At 37.7% G+C, this 21,560-nt stretch overlaps 1 protein-coding gene across 4 annotated transcripts in view; it reads left to right on the forward strand.

Moving 5' to 3' along the window:
* Positions 1-314: 314 nt before the first annotated feature.
* The window catches only part of ETV1 (ETS variant transcription factor 1), a 66,437-nt gene continuing 45,191 nt past the window's right edge, over positions 315-21,560 (forward strand). For 2 of the 4 annotated variants that reach the window (XM_030010253.1, XM_030010256.1), the window contains exons 1-5: positions 315-489; positions 1,028-1,161; positions 1,936-2,023; positions 3,788-3,835; positions 13,721-13,774. In XM_030010253.1, coding sequence (XP_029866113.1) covers positions 1,117-1,161; positions 1,936-2,023; positions 3,788-3,835; positions 13,721-13,774 — 235 coding nt within the window. In that variant the 5' untranslated portion in view covers positions 315-489; positions 1,028-1,116. Of the gene's footprint in view, positions 490-739; positions 894-1,027; positions 1,162-1,935; positions 2,024-3,787; positions 3,836-4,060; positions 4,360-13,720; positions 13,775-21,560 lie in introns of those variants that run through there. The other 2 variants (XM_030010254.2, XM_030010257.2) reach the window with 2 other exon arrangements.

The raw sequence follows: 21,560 nt of genomic DNA on the forward strand, positions 1-21,560 counted from the left end.
TTTTTTTAAATAAATTACGTGAGGGGGGGGGGTTGCCTTGCCACCCGGGGGGTGTAGGGGACATGGTGTGCCCGCAGCAGGATCCCGGGATCCGTGTAGCGGCACCGCCGCGCATCCCAGTTCCGATTTCCGACCCCCCCCCCGCCCCGCCACCCTCCCGCCCCCGGCAGAGGAGCCGAGGGCAGAGCGGAGACTCGCCCCCCGCGTTGGCAGCGGGGCCGGGGCGGGGGGCGGCGGGGCCGGGGCCGGGGCCGGGGCGGGCGGCGCGGCGATCCGGCGATCCGGCGGGGGGCGCGGGGAGCCAATGGGCGGCGGGGATCCGCCGGCGCGGCTCGGGGGCCCCTGGAGGAGGAGGAGAGGAAAAACCACGGGATTGAGCTCTGTCAGTGGCGCTCGCTGCTTCCAAGGGGGAAGTGCCGGGGAATAATTAATGTTTTTATTAAATTTGGAGGGAATTTTTTGCAGCCGATCGCCGCGCGTGGCCTTCAGGTGGGTCTTCCCCGCAACTTTGTCCGCCGCCCCGCAGGATTGCGTGGTGGTGGGCTGCAAAAGCGATCCTGGGGGAGAAGATGGTTCGGGGGTGTGTGTGTGTGGGGGGGGGGGGGGGGGGTGGTGCGTGCGTGCGTGCGTGTGTGTGTGTGTGTGTGTGTGTGTGCGTGGCTGCGGCTGGCGGGCGCTGCCGCCGCCGCCGCTGCCGTGAGGTGCGCGGCGAGCCCCGCCGTTCGCCATTACGAGTTGAGCACACGTTTGCGAGAGTCGGGGCTGCCACTTGCGCGGATCGCCCGGGGCATACGGCGGGGAGTGTAAATAAAACCCTGCCTTTCGCCTTGCTTTCTGCTGCTGCCTCGAAGTGCTTTTGCTCCGTGTTTTCCTGGCAGAAGCGTGTAACCCAGGTGAAGGCAGAGAAGGGAGGGTTGTTTTTATGAATGGGAGTCTTTGAGGTTAATTAGCTATGCAAATTCAAGCAGTTCATTCATGATTTTTTTTTTTTTTTTAAATCTAAAAGCCATCTTGTATTCCCCTCTAGGCTGATTGGAGTCCAGATCCCGAGGAAATCTCCAGATCAAATGCCCAGTAAATAAAACACTGAGCTAAGACTTGTGGAAGACCTGCAGAATGGATGGATTTTATGACCAGCAAGTGCCTTACATGGTCACCAATGTGAGTGATCAGTTCGAAGTTGGTGTTTATAAACTTGACTCCGACTTATTTCTGTGGGGGAGTTTTGCAGACAGAGTATCCGCTTTGTTACTGCTGTAGAGGCGACTCTTCATCTGGGAGCTTTGCCTGCAAGATGAGCCTATCTTCTTAGTTATTTCAGTAAAGCATCATGTTCTTTTAAAGACAGTTTTGGGATGATTAAAAAATCATGCACATGATTAGCGGATGAGAGAGGCGAGAGCAGCAGCAGCTGCATTCAAAGTTTCTGGCTGTGTTTGCCTGCAACGCTCAGAAGAATGAAGTTGAGGCAAACGTTAACATTTTTTTTCTTCCCTTTTTTTTTTTTCTTTGCTTTCAGGACTTTGCAAACAATGTTATAAGTAACACAGGGAAACAAAACAGTCTATTATAATCTCGTATCTGGGTTCTCCTGTGTAGAGGGATTTATGTGCTATTGTGTAGCTTTGTGTACTTTAGATGCTAAAAATACATGGTTGGTATTGTGTTGCTGCTTGAACACATTATATACGTATCTGTACAAATAGATGTCTACATAGATAGCTAGAAATGTGTTGCATTTGGACACGGGAATCTTTTGGAGGATGTTAGGTGCTTAGCAATATCTTTTGCTAGAAATTGGGGACTGCAAGATGATCATTTCCCTGTTTGAAAATGTAAAGAATTCATGTCGGCTTTGAGTATTCTTGATTAAATGAAAAAAAAAGAAACCAACCCCCTCAGATTTCTAAAGTAACTGATCTTTCCTGTTTATAGAATCCGCGTGGGAGAAACTGTAATGAGAGACCGACAAATGTCAGGAAAAGAAAATTCATTAACAGAGACCTGGCTCATGATTCAGAAGGTGAGGGCTTGTTGTTCCCCCCTGCCCCCCCCTCCCCCCAGTAATGCAGAAAAGCTTTTTGAGACCTATTTATTTTTTTTTTTTTGGAGATAAATATATCAAGGTCAATCTGAAAAGACAAGAAAATTGCATTTACTACTGCAAAACAAACTGGCAAAGGCAATAAACTGCTAAAGTTGATACTCTTTCCGTGACTTACCCTGTTGCATTTTAGGTACTCCTGCACATGTGGCACACGGATGTCATGCACTGAGGCCAAGCCTTTGCAGCATCTGACACAAGTCATGGCAACTGGCATTTTCACCTTTGGGCCTCTTGAGATTCAGGGCTTTCCTCATTCCTCCCATCTTTTAACATCCTCTTCACTGGTGTGTGTTCACTGGTGGAACCAGGAGCGAGAATGCTGATGTGGAGACTGTTGGTTTTCACTCTAGCTTTACTGTAGAGCTAGTAGTCAGGCTGCTGGTGTCTGGTAGCCTGTTTCTATTGCTGTGTAACACTGGTCAGGTTAAAAATCCTGGGAAGTTTGGTTAAGGAAGTCTAGAGTGGACAAAGTTTTGGAGGGCCAAAGATTTGTAACTTAGTCCCATCAGTTGCCACTCGCATGATTGTAGCTTGAGAACTGTAGTCTAGCAATAGCTGTTAACACTTCTTTAGGTTACAAGGTCAGTATAGTGCCCCTGTAAGTACATAAGACATATAGGAAGATATATAGGGGCCTGCAACTTACCGCTGTATAAATCTTATCAGGGTGAGGACACACTGATACACTTCAAAATCCCTACTTACTTGTTTGGAAAAGTTTATTCTAGGGTAGATTGAAAAGAAAAAACTTTCTCATTTTCAGTTAAATGATTTCCCAACATGAACATGAGGTATCAGTCCACAGGATAAATGAATAGCCTCTGTCATTTAAGTCTATGTAAATAGTTATCTGTCAGCATTCATAAAAGAGGAAGTCTCTCTAAAAATACAGTAAATTAAAAATAAACCATTTGTCAGTTCAAATATCCTACTTAGTCTTAGTAAACAGAATTTTCATAACTGAGTTTCTGAGCTTTGCAAGTAAGCCAAATGCTGCTCTGGTTTACAGCCATTATGAGCAATTGATTTCAGTGAATTGCAAAAAAAGATAAGCTGCTGCAAAACTCAGTCTATGGAGAAAGTGGTTTCACTTTAAAGTACAGTGAGTACAGCATAGAGGAAATAGTGGTGATTCTCTTGTCATACAAAGTAAAACGTAAGGGGAAGTAGAAAAGATGTCCCATTTCTGTTTGCTATTGCAGCTTCTCAGGTCCTTGCTTCAAAATTTTTATGTGATAGTTAACGACCCTACTAATAAAAATACTCAGTCATTGCTCAAGCAGAGCTCCTGTTGAAGTCCGAGAGCGCTTTATCTGGGGCAGATATTGCAGGAGGAGGCCTGAATTGTATAAGGAGAAATAGTTCACCTGTTAGAAAGATTATAATTTTTAACTTTTCTATATATTGCTGAATGGCCTTTTATACTACAGAGCTTGGTTAAGATGCTGGTTATTATTTCAAGAGATGATAAAATAATGCAGTAAGTACTTCTTTTTTATTAATAGGTGTAGAAAAATCATTACCTGCAACCCGAAAATATCTACTTTGTCTGTATGTTTGACTGCCAGAATAGAATTCACATACATTGTTCTTCAGGAAAAATATATTTTCGAACACATTTTAATCTTATGAAGAGAATAAAGGTGTGAGTCTTTTATCCATGTCTTCATCTTTTTGCAGAACTCTTTCAAGATCTGAGCCAATTACAGGAGACATGGCTTGCAGAAGGTAAGGGAAAAAACTGCTTGTAAAAAGAGGAAAAACAACTCTGGAGGGGGAAGAAAAAAAAAAAAGTCCTGAACTTGCTGTCTTAATGTTCAGCCCAATTAATTGAGCTCTAAAAGAGCCACCTCATGTGTCATGCATACATTAGAGCCTCTGATGAGTTTGTCTTTGGGGACTCTGGGGCTGCTCTACCCAGTGTCATCACAAATTACCAGGAGAAATTGCTTCCAGCTCACAATCACATCTGCTTTTGGCAAGAACTAATGCACCAAGACTTCAAGTTCTAAGCCTCTGTTCAGATTTTAATTGCAATTGATCAGGTTTATATTATTGTACCTCGAGAGACTACATACAGCCAGAACTGGGCTTGCTGTTTCCTTTAGAGCAGCACATATAATTATTTGGTGTTCTGGTGGAGTACTTTTCTGATGGCAGAAATTAGTTTCTCTGGGTTCATCGGGACGGGATGCTTCAAGATTTAAGTGCAAGTGTCTTCTTTCCACCTTGTTCACAACACAGAACATTAGGTGTGTATGGAATACTTAAAAAGTACTATTTCTTTTCTTTTTTTCCAGAAACCTTTAAATATTTTGCATGTTATTTTTGTCTTCGTATTTGTAGTTGTGAGATTGTGTACTGGGTGATAAGAAAACTGACATCAGTCTTTTACACCTGCTTGTGCTTTTAAGTATTTAAAATAATCTTGCAGAGCACATTCTACTGAAGAGAGAAGGTTTAAGAACAATAATGTAGAAATCTGAATTTAGAGTAGCTGTTGAGAGATTCTTTTAACAGTAACAAAAAATGAGCTGCTGCATTAAGAGAACTTTAACAAAATGCAAGGTAGCTTTCTGTTTGTTGAAGTGTATTTGTTCTCTTCAGCAATATTTTCTGACTTTTTTTTCCTTTGATATCTGCAATACTGCTTATTTGAAGCATAAAGATTTTTATGCATTGTCTGTTCTTAGTATTTCTGGTTGAATTTTTAATGTAAACTTCTGCATCTGAAATTAAACATGATTTTGATGCAAGTTAACATAATCTCTCCAAATTTATCCCAATTTAAATGAATGTGAGTGTTCACATATTGTTAATTATTATCATGTACTGGACTATGCACAGCTGTTTATAGAAGAGATGTTCTGGTTTTTTGGAAAGGAGGGATGTTGGGATGAAATGCTTGCTGTTGGTTTTCATAAAAAGAGGGAAATATTGCTGATGACTACTTGCCTACATACTGATTCTGTTTTAACAGCTTTATATGTAGTTAGCAAGTTCCTAACCTGTAAGTTGTGGGGTATTGTTTATTTTGCTGACATTTTCATTCTCCTAGCATTATTTTTAGCATGTGGTTATTCTGTATACAATCAAAAAGTCCTCTTTAAATTAATGGAACAGAGGATATATTTTTATGAATTAATGTGATTCTTTCCTAATCATTGAAAACAGGATGTCCTGTAGTAAGATCATTTTTGTAGAATAATGATCAGATAGAACTGTAACTGTCTCCCTGTGGTAATTTTCCGAAGGGTCTCTTTATTTTTATCATCTCATTCATTCTAACAAGCCAGAAGTATGTTAAAATACTACTCTAAATATACTGGTTTTTGATGGAGAGGAGAACTTTTAGTTTGATTTTTCACTGGCATGGATGTTTTTGTTTCTGAAAATGATTACATTTCTTTGATCATAAGTCAGAAAAACAGAGGCAGATTCATAATGCATGTGCAGATAATAATGTAAGTTTGAAAAATAATACAGAATTTAAAACCGATTTAATCATTTCTGTAGGTACATAAATTACTGTAATGGCAATTTTTATTCTGGAGGCACTGCTTATTTTAGACTAGAATGAATTGTTTGAGAGCCTTTTTTGCTCTTTAGCTGAGTCTATTTCACTGAATAAATTTAGATAGGTTTTGAGAGAGAAAGGTGTCTAGTCCTGTGTCAGCTGCATTGAAGAACCTTTGTAAAAACAGATAGCATCATCTGGTAAGTATTTAAAAATGAAAAAAAAAAAGTTGCCTTTTCATCTAGCAGAGGATAATAAAGCTAGATAATGTTATAATTATATTTTTCCACAGCATATTGCAACTAAATATTACAGATTTTTCAGTGTTCTAGAAATACCTTAAGAAATCTGTGTGTTTCAGGCCATGCCATGGTTTTAGCTGTTCCATAAAACACAAACTTTGCACAGGTTTTCTAAAGGCTAAACTAAAACAGAAATAAAAAGTCAAGATGAGAAAATCAAATATTGAGCTATTAACTTGATCCCAAATTTTTATTAAAAAAACCCACCCAAAACAACTTTTGGTAGTCTTTATAGTATACTAATGTTTGAGGATATTGTAGTTCTGCAAATGTCTACATGGATGAGCTCAGCCAGGAAACAGATTTTGAAATCAGACTTGTTTACCCATTGCTAGATGTGTCCATTTATGTTCTTCTGGACCTTCATAGGCTAGAAGTCTGCCAATTTGGCAGCATCATTAATGTTTACATATTTCTTTTCATAATGCTCTGGAGCCAGGGAAATGACCATGAAATTTTAAAACATCTTGACCCTTTTTAAGAAAAGCAGTGGCAGCTGACCAGGTTTCTCCCACGAGTTCAGATCCCTACTGGGGAGTAACCAGGTCAAAAATCTACTTATTAGTGAGTTGCATTTTATGACACACAAAAAATTGTTTGTGGATTCTTTTGTTTTGCTTTTCCTGAATCTGTCCTTACTACATCACATATTTTAGCCTGGAGATTTTTACAGTTAGCGTCACCTGTGGCAAGTTGGTGGTAAACAAGTAAACAAAAAAGAAATGTATTGTTTTCCTATTGAAAATGGTGGGAGGTTCACATGTATTAAAGAATTAATCCAAAAAGTAAACAATTCAGTAACCTCTTTAATATTTTATTACTCCATAATTAACAAGCTGAATACTACTTACAGAAAACTTAGAAATGTATTCCACTAGCTGCATAGTAGATTTTTATAGAAATGAGTTTTGCTTCTTCCTCTGTGTAGTATTAAATATGTAAGAAAGAATCTAAATTATTTTGACTTAAAACTTAACTCTGAATAAGGTTCCCTCATGTCAATTGTTATGCAGGACAGAAGATAGATTATAACTGTTTCCTGACACCAGAAATTGAAAGGTGGAAGCCTCTAATAATTGTTTCAACCTTCAAACTTCAAAGGAAATAGTTAAAATTGCCTATTGCTAACCAAGGCAAATATTATTCAGATATTATCTTTTGTTTTATATTTAAATAACTTCATGGCAACATTTTGTCATAATAATGCTATTAAATGACTTTATTGATTCCATATATTTGGAATCAGATTGGGTTTGGCAGATAGCAATTGTTTAGTGACTTGAAAAAATGGTTCAAATATTAATCTAATGTTATCTCGTCATGGTAGCTGTTACTTCTTATTCTGGAATAAAATGAAGAGAGAGAATGAATTCTTAGTGAGTGTCTCCTTTCCATAGTGAAAGCATTTGGTTTGGGGGGAATAATAGATTAACAAAAATCCAGATTTTTATTTAAAATGACTCTTTGAGATACTGGTTTCTCCTACAGCTTGTTAAACATATGTAAAAGGCATCCCAAGCAAAGACAAATAATGAATTTACACACTAGATCTGCTTCTTAGAGCAACAGCTAATACGCTTCTCAGATGGTAACAAACTGAAAAATAAAATACAATGTTCTTTGAGTGACTTGAAATAATACAAAAAGATTAAGTGAACAGTAAGTGGTTTGAAATAATAGCTACAGGTAACGGATTCATGCCTCTACTGCAGCTTAGCTAAATGGAGTGGATGGCTACTACAAGCTACCAGTATTTAAAAGCCAGTTCTTTGTATCTGAAAGTTATTTCTTTCAAATAATTAATACCCACATTCGGAATGAACTTTAGGAAATAAGTTTCTGCCCTCTGTTCTCCTATCGTGAAGGATGCACCAGTGTTGCGGTGATGTCTAAGCTAGTGTTGACTTTTAGTTTATTTGTTAAACGAGGAGGTATGAAAATAAGTAGTTTCTAGTTCTCAAAGGATTATTTTTAATAAAAGAAAGTACTAGATCTTCAAATATTAGTCTAGTGAGAGTGGCTTCATTTAAATCAGTGAAGATGTGTAGCAGCTTACTCTGGCTGACTAGCTTTCTTCTGCCAAAAAGTTGTAAAATTTACCCAGTGTAAGGAAATGCTACGTAGACATATTCAAGAGTTATCTACGTTCTTATAGGAGAAAAAATAGTCAAGAAATGATAATTTAATACCTCCATGTCTGAAATCTGTCTGATGGGGACAGACACTCTAAAAAGCAGTGAAAAGATTTTCATTCTGGAATTTGTAATACAGAGAATAGCTCTTTTTTTTTTTTTTTTAACTCTAGTGATATGACAGATTTGGCTTTCAAATACCCATAACTCTTGATCTTAAATATCTGTGCACAAAAAAGTAGAAAAGCTAGATTAGGCAAAATGAGGGGAGAGAGAAGGGGGGGTTCTTTTTAAAAGAAATCCAAAAGGAATAAAACCACTAGAAATCTCCAAGTCTGAAAGTCTGTGTAGTAATAAACTTTTTAATGTTTTTCTTGTTTGCTGTAAAAGTAAATGCCTTTTACTCAAAATAAGAATTTTCAAAGGTGTAGTGGGGTTTGTGAACCATGAGGGATGTAGCAAAATGTTAAATGCTAGTGTTCCTTTTAAGCTAACTTTTTCCTAAATTTTTAGTATAGCAGCAAATGAAGAGCAGATTCTGCAAACCCGTCTTCATATTCCTAGGGATTATTCACATAAGGAAGAATTTTGAGATCTGGAGCTAGTTTTGAACTGCATTTAAGTTTATTAGTCAGAGCATCTCACGTTATGTAAAAAGGGGTTTGGGTTGTTTTGACAGCAAATTCAGTGCTTACGGGAAATAATATTTTTTGCCATCTTGAAATTTGTCACTGTTTTGCCTTCTGAATGCTCCTTTGTTAGAAACAGTTGTTCCCGTGGAAAAAAAACAACCAACATCCCCCCCCCCCCCCCCCCAGCTCTTTAAGGAATACTTACAATTTATCCAATCTTAAAAGATATTCAGAAGTGACAATGAATCAAAGAAAACTCAATAGACTCATTCCTGTTGAGGTTTGAAGTCTTATTTTAGCTGAAGCCAAAATATTGCTGTTCGTATATAATACCCTGTCAATTTCAATTTCTTTTGCCACTTTGAATAAATGATTGATATTTTAAAACAAATTGCTCTTAGCTCTAAAAGTGAAGTGTGAGGTCAGAGAACACAGCACCGCAGGAAGTGTTCTGCTACCCAAAATAAAGTTTTAAGTGAAGCGAGGAGGTTTGCAGCTCCTTGTTTTTCTGGAAAGTTTCCGTTTTTTAACAGGAACACCTTTCCCTGGAGTGCAGCTGAGCTTTTGGAAGCAGTTTGTGATTGGGAGAAGGAAGAGTTAAATTTAAGCGCTTTATAGTTCGCTTAACTTTTCATTTATTAAGTAACGTTCCTTAGCAGGTCTGAGCTGCATCTTGAGACAAAGCAGTGAAATCTGTGTGTTTATGCCTAAAGTTCAAGTTTACTTTGCTGTAGCTTTCTGGAAGGGTGTGACATGAAAAGCTTGTGGTTGGGGCCACATGGTTCATGCTGGACTGTGTTTTTGTGAATGGAGGCAGAACTCCAGTTCTGACTGCTTGTCTTGAGGAATTGCTTCGGAGATCAGCTGTCTCATTCACTGGCAGAAAGAATGACTCATACATCTTCTGCCTTGTTTGGCTCCAGGTCATTGTTACAGTGGATAGAGCTGGTTTTAATTAAATATTAACTCCTTTTGTCCTGGACGGTTGTTAATGGAGACTTTTTATTTTTGTTTACTTGTGATGAAAGCAAGCTAACAGGCCCTAGTTTAAAACTTTTTTTTTCCTAGATTGCTTTCCCTTTGCAAAATGAGCTGTCAGTTCAGCTTTTCAAAGGCTTTTTAAAGCTCTAAAAACTACAAACAAGTATTAAGTATTTTTGTGCTGTGAATGTTCGCTTTTGGCAAACTGATTTTAACTCAGTAGGTAGTGAAACTAAAATCTAAACTGATAACATCCTCAAGATCATCATTAACATTTCTGTACACTTCCCAAAGCCTCTTGAGACATTATAGCTATAATCAGAAGAAAAAGAAAACTTTTGGTAATAATCTAGGCTGAGCTGGATAGTTCATGCTGCAGATGTTGTCTGCTTCAGGAGTCTGAGACTTGATGGCTCTGAATGTGGAATGAACTAATGTAGCTGCTTCTGCTATTAGCAGTAAAAGCCACGTGCTTAATATCCTTCAAAACCTTTTATTAGTCTTTTGGAATATACTTGCCTTCTCAAACCCCCATAATTAAGTAGCTCAGGGAAATATTCTCATTCAGTTAGATGATCATTTCAGATATCTTTTTCAATTTTCCTCTGACTGGCAAAGTGAAAGAAAAAGTTTTGGTGATTTATGCCTTCTGTCTTGTGTTGAGTATGTTAACAGAAGACCAATGAAGATTTTATGGCAGCCTTGCTGAATTGCAGTATTTGTGAATAAAAGAAAAGAGGAAATGAACGGCATACATATATAAATGTGCAGACAGTTGCGACACTGCAAGTTGCATTTTCCTTTCGGACATTCAGGTTGAAGTGTCTTTATCTGTCTGTTTAATTTGCTACAAAGTCTGCCTGTAATTATCCAAACTCAAGGTACAAAAGCCCTCATCCCTTTGACTAATGCGATGATGTATCCCAATAATTTGCCCTCTTACGGCAAGATGCTGGTGGAAGAAGTCTTATGTATTGGGCTGATGATGGTTGCTTGCATTTCTGCAGTATGATCATGTGCGAGTTTCAGTTCTGCTAGTTTAAGAATTATATCAGATTAAATGAAGGAATAATTTAAGTTCTCATTTCCAACAGTTAGCAGATCCTTTTAATTTCTTTGTATAGGCTTGTGGGCTCGTTTCTAAGGTACTGATGCTACTAAAATTAGATTCCAGTAGGAAATGCATGTTCCTGGGTTGAACATTTTGGATGTTGTTATTTGTTTTGTTTATATTTGGCAAGGTTTTAAACACTTCTTAACTTGCTGTATTCCTTTTCCTACAGAGGCTTTTAAGGCTATGTCAATATTGTATTTAAAATACATTTTGACAGCCTAGTCTCTACCTATTTCTAGAGTACTGATGAAGTGATGTGCTTTGATCTTTATTAAATAAGCCTTTATAAATTTTGGGGATCTGTGAATTAAGTACATTTTTCTTGTTTACTCCAGACCAAATCAGGGGTAATGACAGTATCTCTAAAGTAATATACCGTTTTTCTGTGACAGTTCAACCAGATGTATTTTATTTTTTCTTACTCTTTGGCTGGGAAAAGAAGGACTTTATTTATTGATCTACACATAAATCTCTACCACAGATTTGTTCTGGAGTAAGTCAAGTTAAACTGATAAAACCTGAATAAAGCACCGGTGAAGCAGGCCGGTGTGCAGAGTCCACTCTAAAAAGTTGTGAAAGATTGCTGTTCCAGTTCTGCAATCACTAAATGTAGCCTCCTGATTTTAACAGGAGAGTTTTTGTTTTCTTTTAGCTTTTTTCACATATCCCAGATGCACAAATTAACATATATATATGTATATATAAAATGCATGTGTGTGCGTGTATAAAAAAATTAGAGTCACACTAGCCTCCTTGCTGCATTTGAAAATGGTAGCTGGCTTAAGAAAAATGTGTGGGATGTGTCTTCTGTAAACAAGAAATTACTTGATACAATTACTTTAACTCTGAATGTACTGACAAACCCTTCAAAAGCAATTGAAAATGTAAGATATCCTTAGGAACTGATTTTTAAGCAGGAGACCTTGATTTCATAATTGGATTCTTCTGTGACAGTCAAATATTTGGCATTTTTGTAAGGAAAATGCCTAACATTCGCATGCAGTGAATTGCGTGAAATGTCAGAAATTGCAGAGTGTTAATATTTGGGCTCATGTTGTCCCTTGAGTTCATTTTTGGTAAAAGTCCTGTGGTTTTTCTGGAGGAAAGAGAAATTTAATGCATCAAAAATACTGGGAATATTTGGGTTCGTAAAATACGTGTTTTATACAGCTTCAAACTTGAGGAGCTAATGTCCTCAGAGGTACTGGTTTCTTCTAAAAGGATAGGTTACTGTAATGTTTTTTTTTTTTAATTGAAAAACCCAAACAACAAAGCAACAATAGCGATGCTTTTTTTCAGAGTAATGCTAATTACACTTTGTGTATTTATCTTACTCACACTTCTTTTCAAATCTGTATTTGCAGATTTCCCAAGGTCATTTGTTCTTGAGAGGTATTGCTGCAATTAAGACAGTAGGACTTTAAACATTTATTTTAAAACCAAGAGCAAATAATTTTTTGGTATAATGAGCCTGATTCTGAACTCTTTACCCAGGGAAAAAACCTCCCAGTTAAATAATTAGAAATATTTCCTGAGTAAGGAGTGGAGATCTGGTCCATGAAGAGTACTGTAGTGCACATTCAAAATAATTGTGAGTAACTATAATTAAATATGTATTATGATTCAAACAAATGATGTCAAAACTGGTAGCAATTGCACATATATAAAGGGAAACATATGCTTCCTAAACTAGGAAGTGTTCCGAAGGGCATTAAAGTTATATTTTATCATTTAATGTATTTAATGGTTTGGTAGTCACAGTTTTGATAAACGGTTATATAACCAGTATTTACCTCTCAAATCTTGTTGGGTAACCAGATCATGGCAGATGTTAACTTTTAATTAAGATCATATGAATTACTTGCTTGTCTTTAGACAAGAACCGTGCAAATGAAAATATTTTCAAACAGATGATTCTATGTAGGTTTGCTGTGATGATTCCAGTTAGTGTATGTTGAGGAAAAGATGACAAAGTTCAGATACAATAAGCTGGATATCTCTCGGCACATACCCAGAACCAGCCGTGCTCCAAGGATGCTGCTCCTCAGCGTAATGTTCTGCAGTTACTTGAGTGTATTCACCTATAATATACATTCAGTGGTATTTCAGCTTAAATGGTTTAAATGAGTTTACAACACAGTATAAGAGATGGCCAATATCTTAGATATACAATGAAAAGGAATTGTGGTACCACAGATGCAAAGTTATGTATCAGCAGACCGTGAAATGATTGTATTTTATAGTGCAGGTTTGTGATGAAAGTTTCCTAAAAGCAAAGATGATTTTACACAAGGTGAAAGGATGTTAATAATGATTCTTGCTTTAAGTAAATCTTTTATTTTTTTGATGTCTGAAATGTTGTCATTGAACCAGGAACTCTGTGGTCTGGTAAAATAGTTCTTTTTGAGTATTTAAAACAATAACAAACCACCCTTACTATGTTGGCTGAGTGCCATGAAAAATCAGAATCACTTTTAAGTAAGCTGAAGGTGTGGTAGGTTGGGGTTAAAGATGCCTAAGTGTTAAACACTAGGATTTGGTTTTATGCAGACTTTCTGTGCAGATACTTTGAAAATGAGCACTGATGGGTTTTACCAGGGGCACGGTAGGTCCAGACCCTCATGAAGGGAGTGAGGCAGGGCCAGTGCCAGTGTCAGCCTTCACATCCTCCCATCCCCATCGCTCTGTACGGGGGCTGCTCTGGACTCGCACTGCACCGCACAGCTTCACTCCAGGATTTATCGGATATTAAAATGATGCGCTTGCCTGACTTTCATACTCAACAATGAGAAAAAAAAAAAAACTAGTTTTAATCTTGGCTGTGCTACAAATTAAGCACAAGAGTCTTTATTTATGCTTTAACGGCTTCTTTTAATGCTTTCCTTGTTTTTGTTTTTTGTTTGTTTGTTTTTTGTTTTTGTTTTCCTTTCTTCAGCTCAGGTACCTGACAATGACGAGCAGTTTGTGCCAGACTATCAGGCTGAAAGTTGTAAGTATAGTATGAATCATCACTTTTTAAAAAATACGTATTTGTATATTTATATTTGGGTCTTCATATTTGTTATTTATTGTGTCATCTGCCATCATGTGATAGCTCCTTTTGCCGGTCGGTGACATCAGTGCAATGAATAGATAAAGCAAGTGGCATTCTGATGTGCAGCCAAAAGAAGTGATTTGGGCTGAAGGTATAACCTTTAGCTGGGGGGCCCTCTCCTGTAATTTCCACCCTCCAGCCCCAGGGAGGCAAGGAAAAACTCACATTGTGGAGGTGGAGGGAGTTTCTCTGTCTGTAGAGCGAGGAGAGGAGCGTCTTGAGCCAGTATGGATCAGACACTGCGCAACATCAGAGACAGCTCTGCTGAGCAGAAATTGGGCTGCTCAGTATGTTTTGTGTATAAATAAATGAATAAAATTATCCACATAATCAATCAAATACAGCCACTGCTGAAACATTTTAAGTCGTCTTAGCATGTGGTATTATGTTGCTCAAACAAAATTTCCCTTTGAATTAATGGGAGGAAGCAGGAGTTAAGTTGGATGCTTTGCATTGTTTGCTACTTTAGTTAACATGGGCCCAAACTTATTTTTTTTTAGCCTGTACTCCTCAAATCTTGCCTTTACCTGCTAAAGTGCTGCTATTCTGTTAAATGCTGGCTCCCCTTCACTGTACCTGCTGTTCTGTGGTTTTGGGTGGTTGCAACGGCGTAGTAAAGAAATGATGTGAGAAGCATTATCTGACAAAGTCACAGACTTCTTGCAGCTTCTTTATGCCTCTTTCTTCCTCATGGCAAGGCGTCTCTCCATCATCAGAGGTCTCTTCGAAACTGTCTGCTGATTGCAGCAGAGCGCATGGTAGCTTTTCCGTTTTGCTAAATAACTTCAATAATTTATCCTATCAGAATGAATTACTGCAGTTCACTAAACCAGACAGCTGTTAAATACAGCATTCATGTACTGAAATGTTTGGATTAAAATTAGAGAGATTAGGAAGAATTGCATTAAAATAGTCTTTAACCCAAAAACTAAATTCACACTTGTTGAGTTTTCTTATAAATCTTTTAGAGGGATTTTCCCAGTTATTTAGAAACTGTTTAACAAGAATTTATTGAGAGTATTCATAACATTTGGGGGGGGGGGGGTTCATCCCCTGGACTCTCATAGTAGACCTGCACAGCAACAATTTATTTTTGTTTTTCTCTAGAAGTTCCTGTACATTTACCAACCAACAATCATGGTCACTTTTAAAGTTGCCCTTTGTAACAGTTTTTTTTTTTCTTTTTTACCTCTGGCTTCAAATACTTGTTTTTTATTACATCACAATATGAAAGCCAAAACTATTCTGTAAGTTGAAAATCAGATATATTACCCTACATATGGAGCTGTGTCCAAATATGGGCATGTATGCATACATCCTTTTTGTAAGAGTACAAAGTTCAGTTAGGGCTTCTGTTAACCCACAATTACCATTACACAACAAGGCAATGATTCTTGGAAAATAATTTGTGAACTGTGAATGAAAAGCCCCATTGAAGCTGGTCACTGCTTTTGGTGATAAAGAAATTCTCCTAATATGGCTATTTTATTAATGCTGTTGTATTTCAAAGTTCCTTAGCCACAGCTTACACAGTATTATCAAAGGAACATTTATTTCTTCATTTCAGTTGGTTTCTTTATCTTAAGTAAAGGTCAGGAGAGCTTCCTGGAGAGTTACTCTGGCAAAGGTTATGGAGTTTCAGACATATACTTGGATATAATGTATGTAGCTGTGGGCTCTGCAAAACAGGAATGGAGATCAACATAACCAAAGCTATGGGGAAATTAACTGCTGCAAAAGCAGCACAATTGGGACTGTTTTCTTTAGGATCCAAACCTGCCTTCAAACTCTGTTATAATGACTTACTATATATAATCTATAAGTCTGTACAGTACTTACCCTGTTACTGGCAGCAGCACTTGGCACTTGGCTTTTTTTTTTTTTTTAATTATTTTTATTTTTTTAAGATGTGGGAGAGGATGGGCAAGCTTTCATAGGTTCAGTGTTTAATACACTTAATTGAGCCAAAAATGGTGAAGGACAGAAGTGTAAACCAGTGAAGGAGGTCACAGCCACTTTAGTTCAGAGGCAACCAAACTGTGGTTTGCTGTACAAATTTCATTTATGGAGCTGTATATAGGTAGGGGCGTGTGTGTGTGATATGCCAAAAATGTAAAGAAAACTGAAGTAATCCACTGAAATAGTTAGAGTCTGCAGTCCAGGTACAAAAATTAGTGACATTTTATTTCTAGCTTCACTGCTTGAGAAATGGGCTTTAAACCAGAGGTAGATTTGTGGTCTTGAAACTTGTAAAACTGACAGGAATTGTAACAAACTTCGGTAACAGTAGCAGTGCTGGAAAGCTATGGTTTAAACTTTCTTGCCTAGAAATCACCACCTTAGTCAACTCTTGAAGCAAAGATGTGGAAGGTAGCGGCGGAACGGGTACTGCCAAGACCATGTGCTGCGTCCTAGTGCTGAGTGGGATTAAATGCCCCTTAAAGTGCCATGGGTTTTGCGTTTCTTTTCTGTAATAATGATTTTAACTAGTGAAACTGCACTGGTATTAGTAACTAAGGGAAACATTTAGTTTAGATTAGATATACAGTCCACTTTATCCTCTTAGGGATTTAACTTCAAAGCTAGCTTGGGACCATGAATATTTCAATTATGAGTTGCTATTAAACTTCAGTCAGTTTTCAAAAAGCAAACATAACATTTATATTTATAGTTAGGTGTGGGCTTTAGATACTATGAGTGAGATCAACAGCTAGCATAACTTCATGTGATCTTATTGACGTTACTGAAATTACATATATTTCTACTAGCTAAGGATCTAGCATGTCAAGCTTCCCCTTAATGCTTTAAACTTCAGTTTACCTGTTTAAAGTTTAATTTATTTTTTACTCCATTATGTCTTTTGGAAAGAGATCCTTCCTACCATAATAATCTTAAAAATGTCTGTACTTCCAAAGCTTTCATTTTTTGTCACAGAGTCCAAAGCCCCATCTTGTCCATCTTGTGTTACCTTTTTATTAAATATTTTATTAACTTTGAATAGCTATCACGAAGAACCTTTTTGTAGTTTAGTTCAGAGTGAGCGGAATGAAGAGTAGTTAACAACTAGCCTGTTCAGATGAAACTTGAAAAACAAATCACAGTTTAGTTTCTCATAGCCTTCTGCTTTCTGCAGCAGCTGAAATTCTTGAGTTCTAAGGGGGGAAAAATGTGTATCAAAAGATTTTTTTCGGCTTGCAATTATACTGGAAAAATATCGCAATTGCATATTAAATGGTGTCATTTTCTTACTTTTTCATTTCCATTCTCGTAAGAAATAAAAATTCCACAAAAAGAGGGTGGAATCACTATTACAGGCATTTACTTGGAAATTCTCTGTTGGGCAGGTTGGTTTTGTCCCATTCTGAATCTGCTTCTATACTTCAACTAACCTGCTTGCTATGTATTCAAGTGGCTTCCTCATGACTGTTCTTTTAGCAATTACATGAAAAGTTGTGTAAAGTATGCAAAATCTGTTTCTCCAAGAAGGTGAATGCTTCTTATTTTAAATCAGGATTCTGTATGTGACACTTTTTCCAAATTCTTACCTAATTCATAAGACTTAGTTAAGCTATTATTCTGTCCGTATAAAGTCAGTATTCGTGTGTCGAGAAGGGTGACCTGTGTTAACTTCCTCAGATAAGGTTTCCTATTCTTTCAAGTGCATTTTCATATACTGAGGAGGAGCCAGATCCTGAACTGGTTGTAATCGGTAGCAAGGCTTTCAGATACTGTAGAACAGCAAGGATTTAACAATCTAGAGGTAAAAATGAATAAAGTGTTCAGTTTGCTTGAAGTCAATAGCTGTTGAGGTGAAGATTGCTTGCTCCCATTGTTTGGATGGTTTCTATGACAGACACAAGAGGAAGTAGGTAGGATTTGCTGATGTTTAAAGGATGTAGTTGGCAGAGAAAAGTTGATATTGTCAACAGTACACTGATTTGTAATTTGACCTTGGTACAGTTGGCTATAAATGGGGATTACTCTGCCCCAAACCAGATTGCCTGGTGTCTTAATAGCATGATTGTGTTTTGTTTTATTTCAATAGTATGTATTTACATTGGTCTGTTCTTCCAGAGTTTGGGGGTTTTTTTCTCTTTCTTCTTTTGTCCTAAAATGTAGGTTACTCATTTAAAACTCACGATAAACACTAGCTTTTTGCTTTTTATTTGTTATTGAATTTCAGCTAATGAGGATTTGTGCTGTGCTTCACCTTCTTGATCGGTTTCCTTCCTTCTCTTTCATTTTATTCCTGTATTGTTTCCCTGACCATCGCAGCCTTAACTTAACACTGCCAAGGGGTAAATGTTAATGTTAGACCACAGCTGTTGACAGTAAATGGGAAGGGCTGGCTGTAAAATCCCTGCTCCTCCATCTCTGATTAAACTTTAAGGTAGGAAAAATACTTTTTTAGTAGTGATTTTGTCGCTGATCTTTCATGACCTTTATTCTTTCTCTTACCTCTGTTATTTTTCCTCCAGGTTTAGAAAAGGAGCTCTTTCAATGTAGATGCCAGGAGCCTTAAATTATTCAGGGATGTGCTTTTTAGATGCTCTAGCTTGCAATCTTTAAAAGCCTGTTAAAGAGATTCTTTACATAGGCTTCAGGTAGCTGTATTCTTCTGTCATTTTAACTAATGGCTTAAGATATTCCAAATGCAGTTTAAATGAGGAAAAGCTTTAATATTTATTTACATGTTTGCAGCCTATAAAATCCTGATTTTTTTTTTTTTTGTCACTATGAGGTAAAAAATGCTCTGTTTGTTTTATTTTCTTTTTCTTTCTTTCTGTGACTTAAATTTCAAAAGCAAATTTCAGAACTAGAAGAGCATTTCCTGTTTGCTTTAGTATAGCAAGAGCTGGTGAGAAAGTGGTAGGGGCTAATTTTCACTTATTTTGACATATTTTGGAGAAAAAAAAGCCACACAATTAAAACAAAGTAGGAATCACCAGAATAGTGTAAGTTCTGATGGGCCTACTGCAGTCAAAAGGAGATCTGTTTACTGGGTTTGATTTTGTTTATGATGCAGAATAGTTTAATTTTGCAGCTTCTAGAAAAAAATTTAGTGGACTGAAAAAAATGACAACATTTTTTAACATGATGATTCACTACATAGGCAGCTGGTAGTCATGTCTTGGTAGTGCACAATGTCCTAGAAATTGCAGTTGGTAGTGTTTTGGTTTTCTGTGTGTGGCAAGTTGCACACACCAGCGTGTTTTCAGGTTTTTTTTTTTACAAATTTCCTTTTTTTTTGTTAGTGTGTGTGGCTGGAATCACTTTTTCTTTAAGTGTAGCTCCGCAAGTGTGGTACTGCAGCAGGCAGTCCGACAAATACCCTACAAGGTGGTGCTAGTTATTCTTGGTGCTTAGCTGTTCCCTGGTAGGGCTTTCTGCTGCAGCTGTGTTTTGTTTCTTGCCACTTGTCTTGAAACTACTTCCTTTCATAGGTCAGACGTTGTCAAATACAGAGACATTTACTTATTTATTTTAGTGCATGCCCGACTGTGATGGGTTCTTTCTAAAGGGCTGTGAGAGTCAGGGCTGTGGTTTGTTTCTGCTCTTAGGTTTGCATGACCTTGGGCATGTTGCTTAACATCTTTGTTTCTCTGTTTGAAGTAGGTACAGAAATGCATGTATCACTGCTGTGAGATATACAGCTTTCTTAATGATCACTTATCTAGAGATCTCAAAAGCATTTTACAAAGAGAGTCCAATGCAATTGCTGTTGTAAGAGCTGGAGAGGTCAGACTGAGGATTCGATGCTGACCACCTTATCTCCCTTCGTAGTTGCCTTAGATAGCCTCACTTCTTTCATTGTGTCCCTGAGCACTTGCTTCCTTTGTTTAAAGCAGGACTGAAACTGTTACCAGCTGTTAACTTTCTTTTTTCCTTTTTTTTCCCCCCTTTTTTAAAATTCTCATTCAAAAGAAATTAGGAATTGGTGTCTTTCAAAGAACTTTGTGGGGTCATTTTGTGGTTCATCGCAGGGCATTAGCCTGTGCAACTATGGATTTTTTTCCGCCTTCTTCCTCTAGAGGATTTTTGGAAATATTTAAATCTGCCATAGTCGCGACCTTTTCCATAATTGCAAGATTTAATTCTTGAAGAACTTTTACCAAGAGGCAGACTGTCGACTGTAATGCCTTTAACTCGTGATCTTAATAGTAGAGAATTTGTGGGTTTGCTTTTATTTTTATAAGCAGTTTCTCTTTATTTGCTTTTCTGTTTGTATTTTAATTCTAAATTTACAGCTTTGAAGGTGCAAGGACTTTAGGTTCTCCTGGATTGTAGTAGTGGTAGTGGCTCACAGACTGTGTAAATACTGAAGGTGGCAATAGCACTGTGAATCAAATGACAAGACTCCGTCGAGTTCATAGCTTTTGATTTTTAAAACTTTTGAAGTGGAAGCTATTCCTTTCAGAGTGCCCTGCATGCCGTGATGTGAATTTTATTGCTAACGGAAAGGTACCTCTGGGCATCCCAGCAGAGACAGCAGCCACATTATGCAGATGTGGTTTAACTGCATGGGGCCACTGTGATGGTCTCCAGCTCTCAGGGGCATGGAGGAGCCCAAGCAGCTGGACAGGGCTCTTCTGGTGGGGTTTTGTCCCCCGTCTCCCCCCTGGCCTTCCACTGGCATGTCCCTGCTCAGCCAGGCTGACTTAGTTTCCTTTCTTCAGAGCCCCATCCTTGTTTGCTGTTTTATTGCAGATTAAAGGCTTGGGTTGCATGTGGAGGTTATCAGCTAATGAATAAACTTCAGTCATCCTGTCCTGTGATAAATCTGTCTCATAGATCAAAGATGAAGCATGTAGACCTTTTTTCTTTCAAATGGTAATTTCTTAAGGCTGTCAGATCACTTCCTCAGGTCTGTTTACATAAAAACAAAAACATTAAACATATTTTATTCAAAATGTTGAATTTTCAGTTTTGAAAAAACTTTCTATTTCCCCTCTGAGGAAGCCTCCCCTCCTCCCTTCCCCATAAGGAATCTGTGAGGATCCCATCTGTGGAAATACAGGCAAGCCTCACATTGTAACTTGTAGTGACGGCAGTATTTTTTTAACACGACAGTTATTTCTGTTTTAAAACAGATAGTTGGTTAGTTAATTTCATCAGGAGTATGTATATGTATTAGAGCATCTGTTCAGTTCCAGCTGTATTAAACAAAGTGTGGAGAAATTTGTTTCAACTGTATTTTCACACAGAAACCAAACAAGGCAGATTGAAGGGTCTTTGTGATTCTATTTTGATACAAAACTGTTATTCTCCTTAAACTGCTTTCCATGCAGTGTTTTTGCAAAATATGTTTTGTATTCCAAGAGCAGCCTAAATAATGATTTGAAAATCCATAAGGTCTGGCATGGTGTAAAATAAGGAGGCAGTCTGCAAGCTGAGTCCATCCACTTCTATTTATTTCATATGTTTCTTTAGGTAAAATGTATTTACAGTCTGTATTATTTTTTTGTCTTTTTTCTTCTGCTCGCTGCCTCAGCAACTGAAGACAGAAGTCAGGCTCTCCCACAGACTGCTGTGAAGTTTTCAAATGGTATGGCAGGAAAAAAAGGGAAGAGAGAGTGACAGTCCTCAAAACATCAGTTAAGCATTGGAGAGTCTGTGACACATTGATGTCATGTAGGACCGGTATCGCTAGCCCTCTGTAAGCACACAGGAAAAATAGCCC

This window comes from Aquila chrysaetos, chromosome 3, assembly GCF_900496995.4.
Source record: "Aquila chrysaetos chrysaetos chromosome 3, bAquChr1.4, whole genome shotgun sequence".
Classification (NCBI taxonomy): Eukaryota; Metazoa; Chordata; class Aves; order Accipitriformes; family Accipitridae; genus Aquila; species Aquila chrysaetos.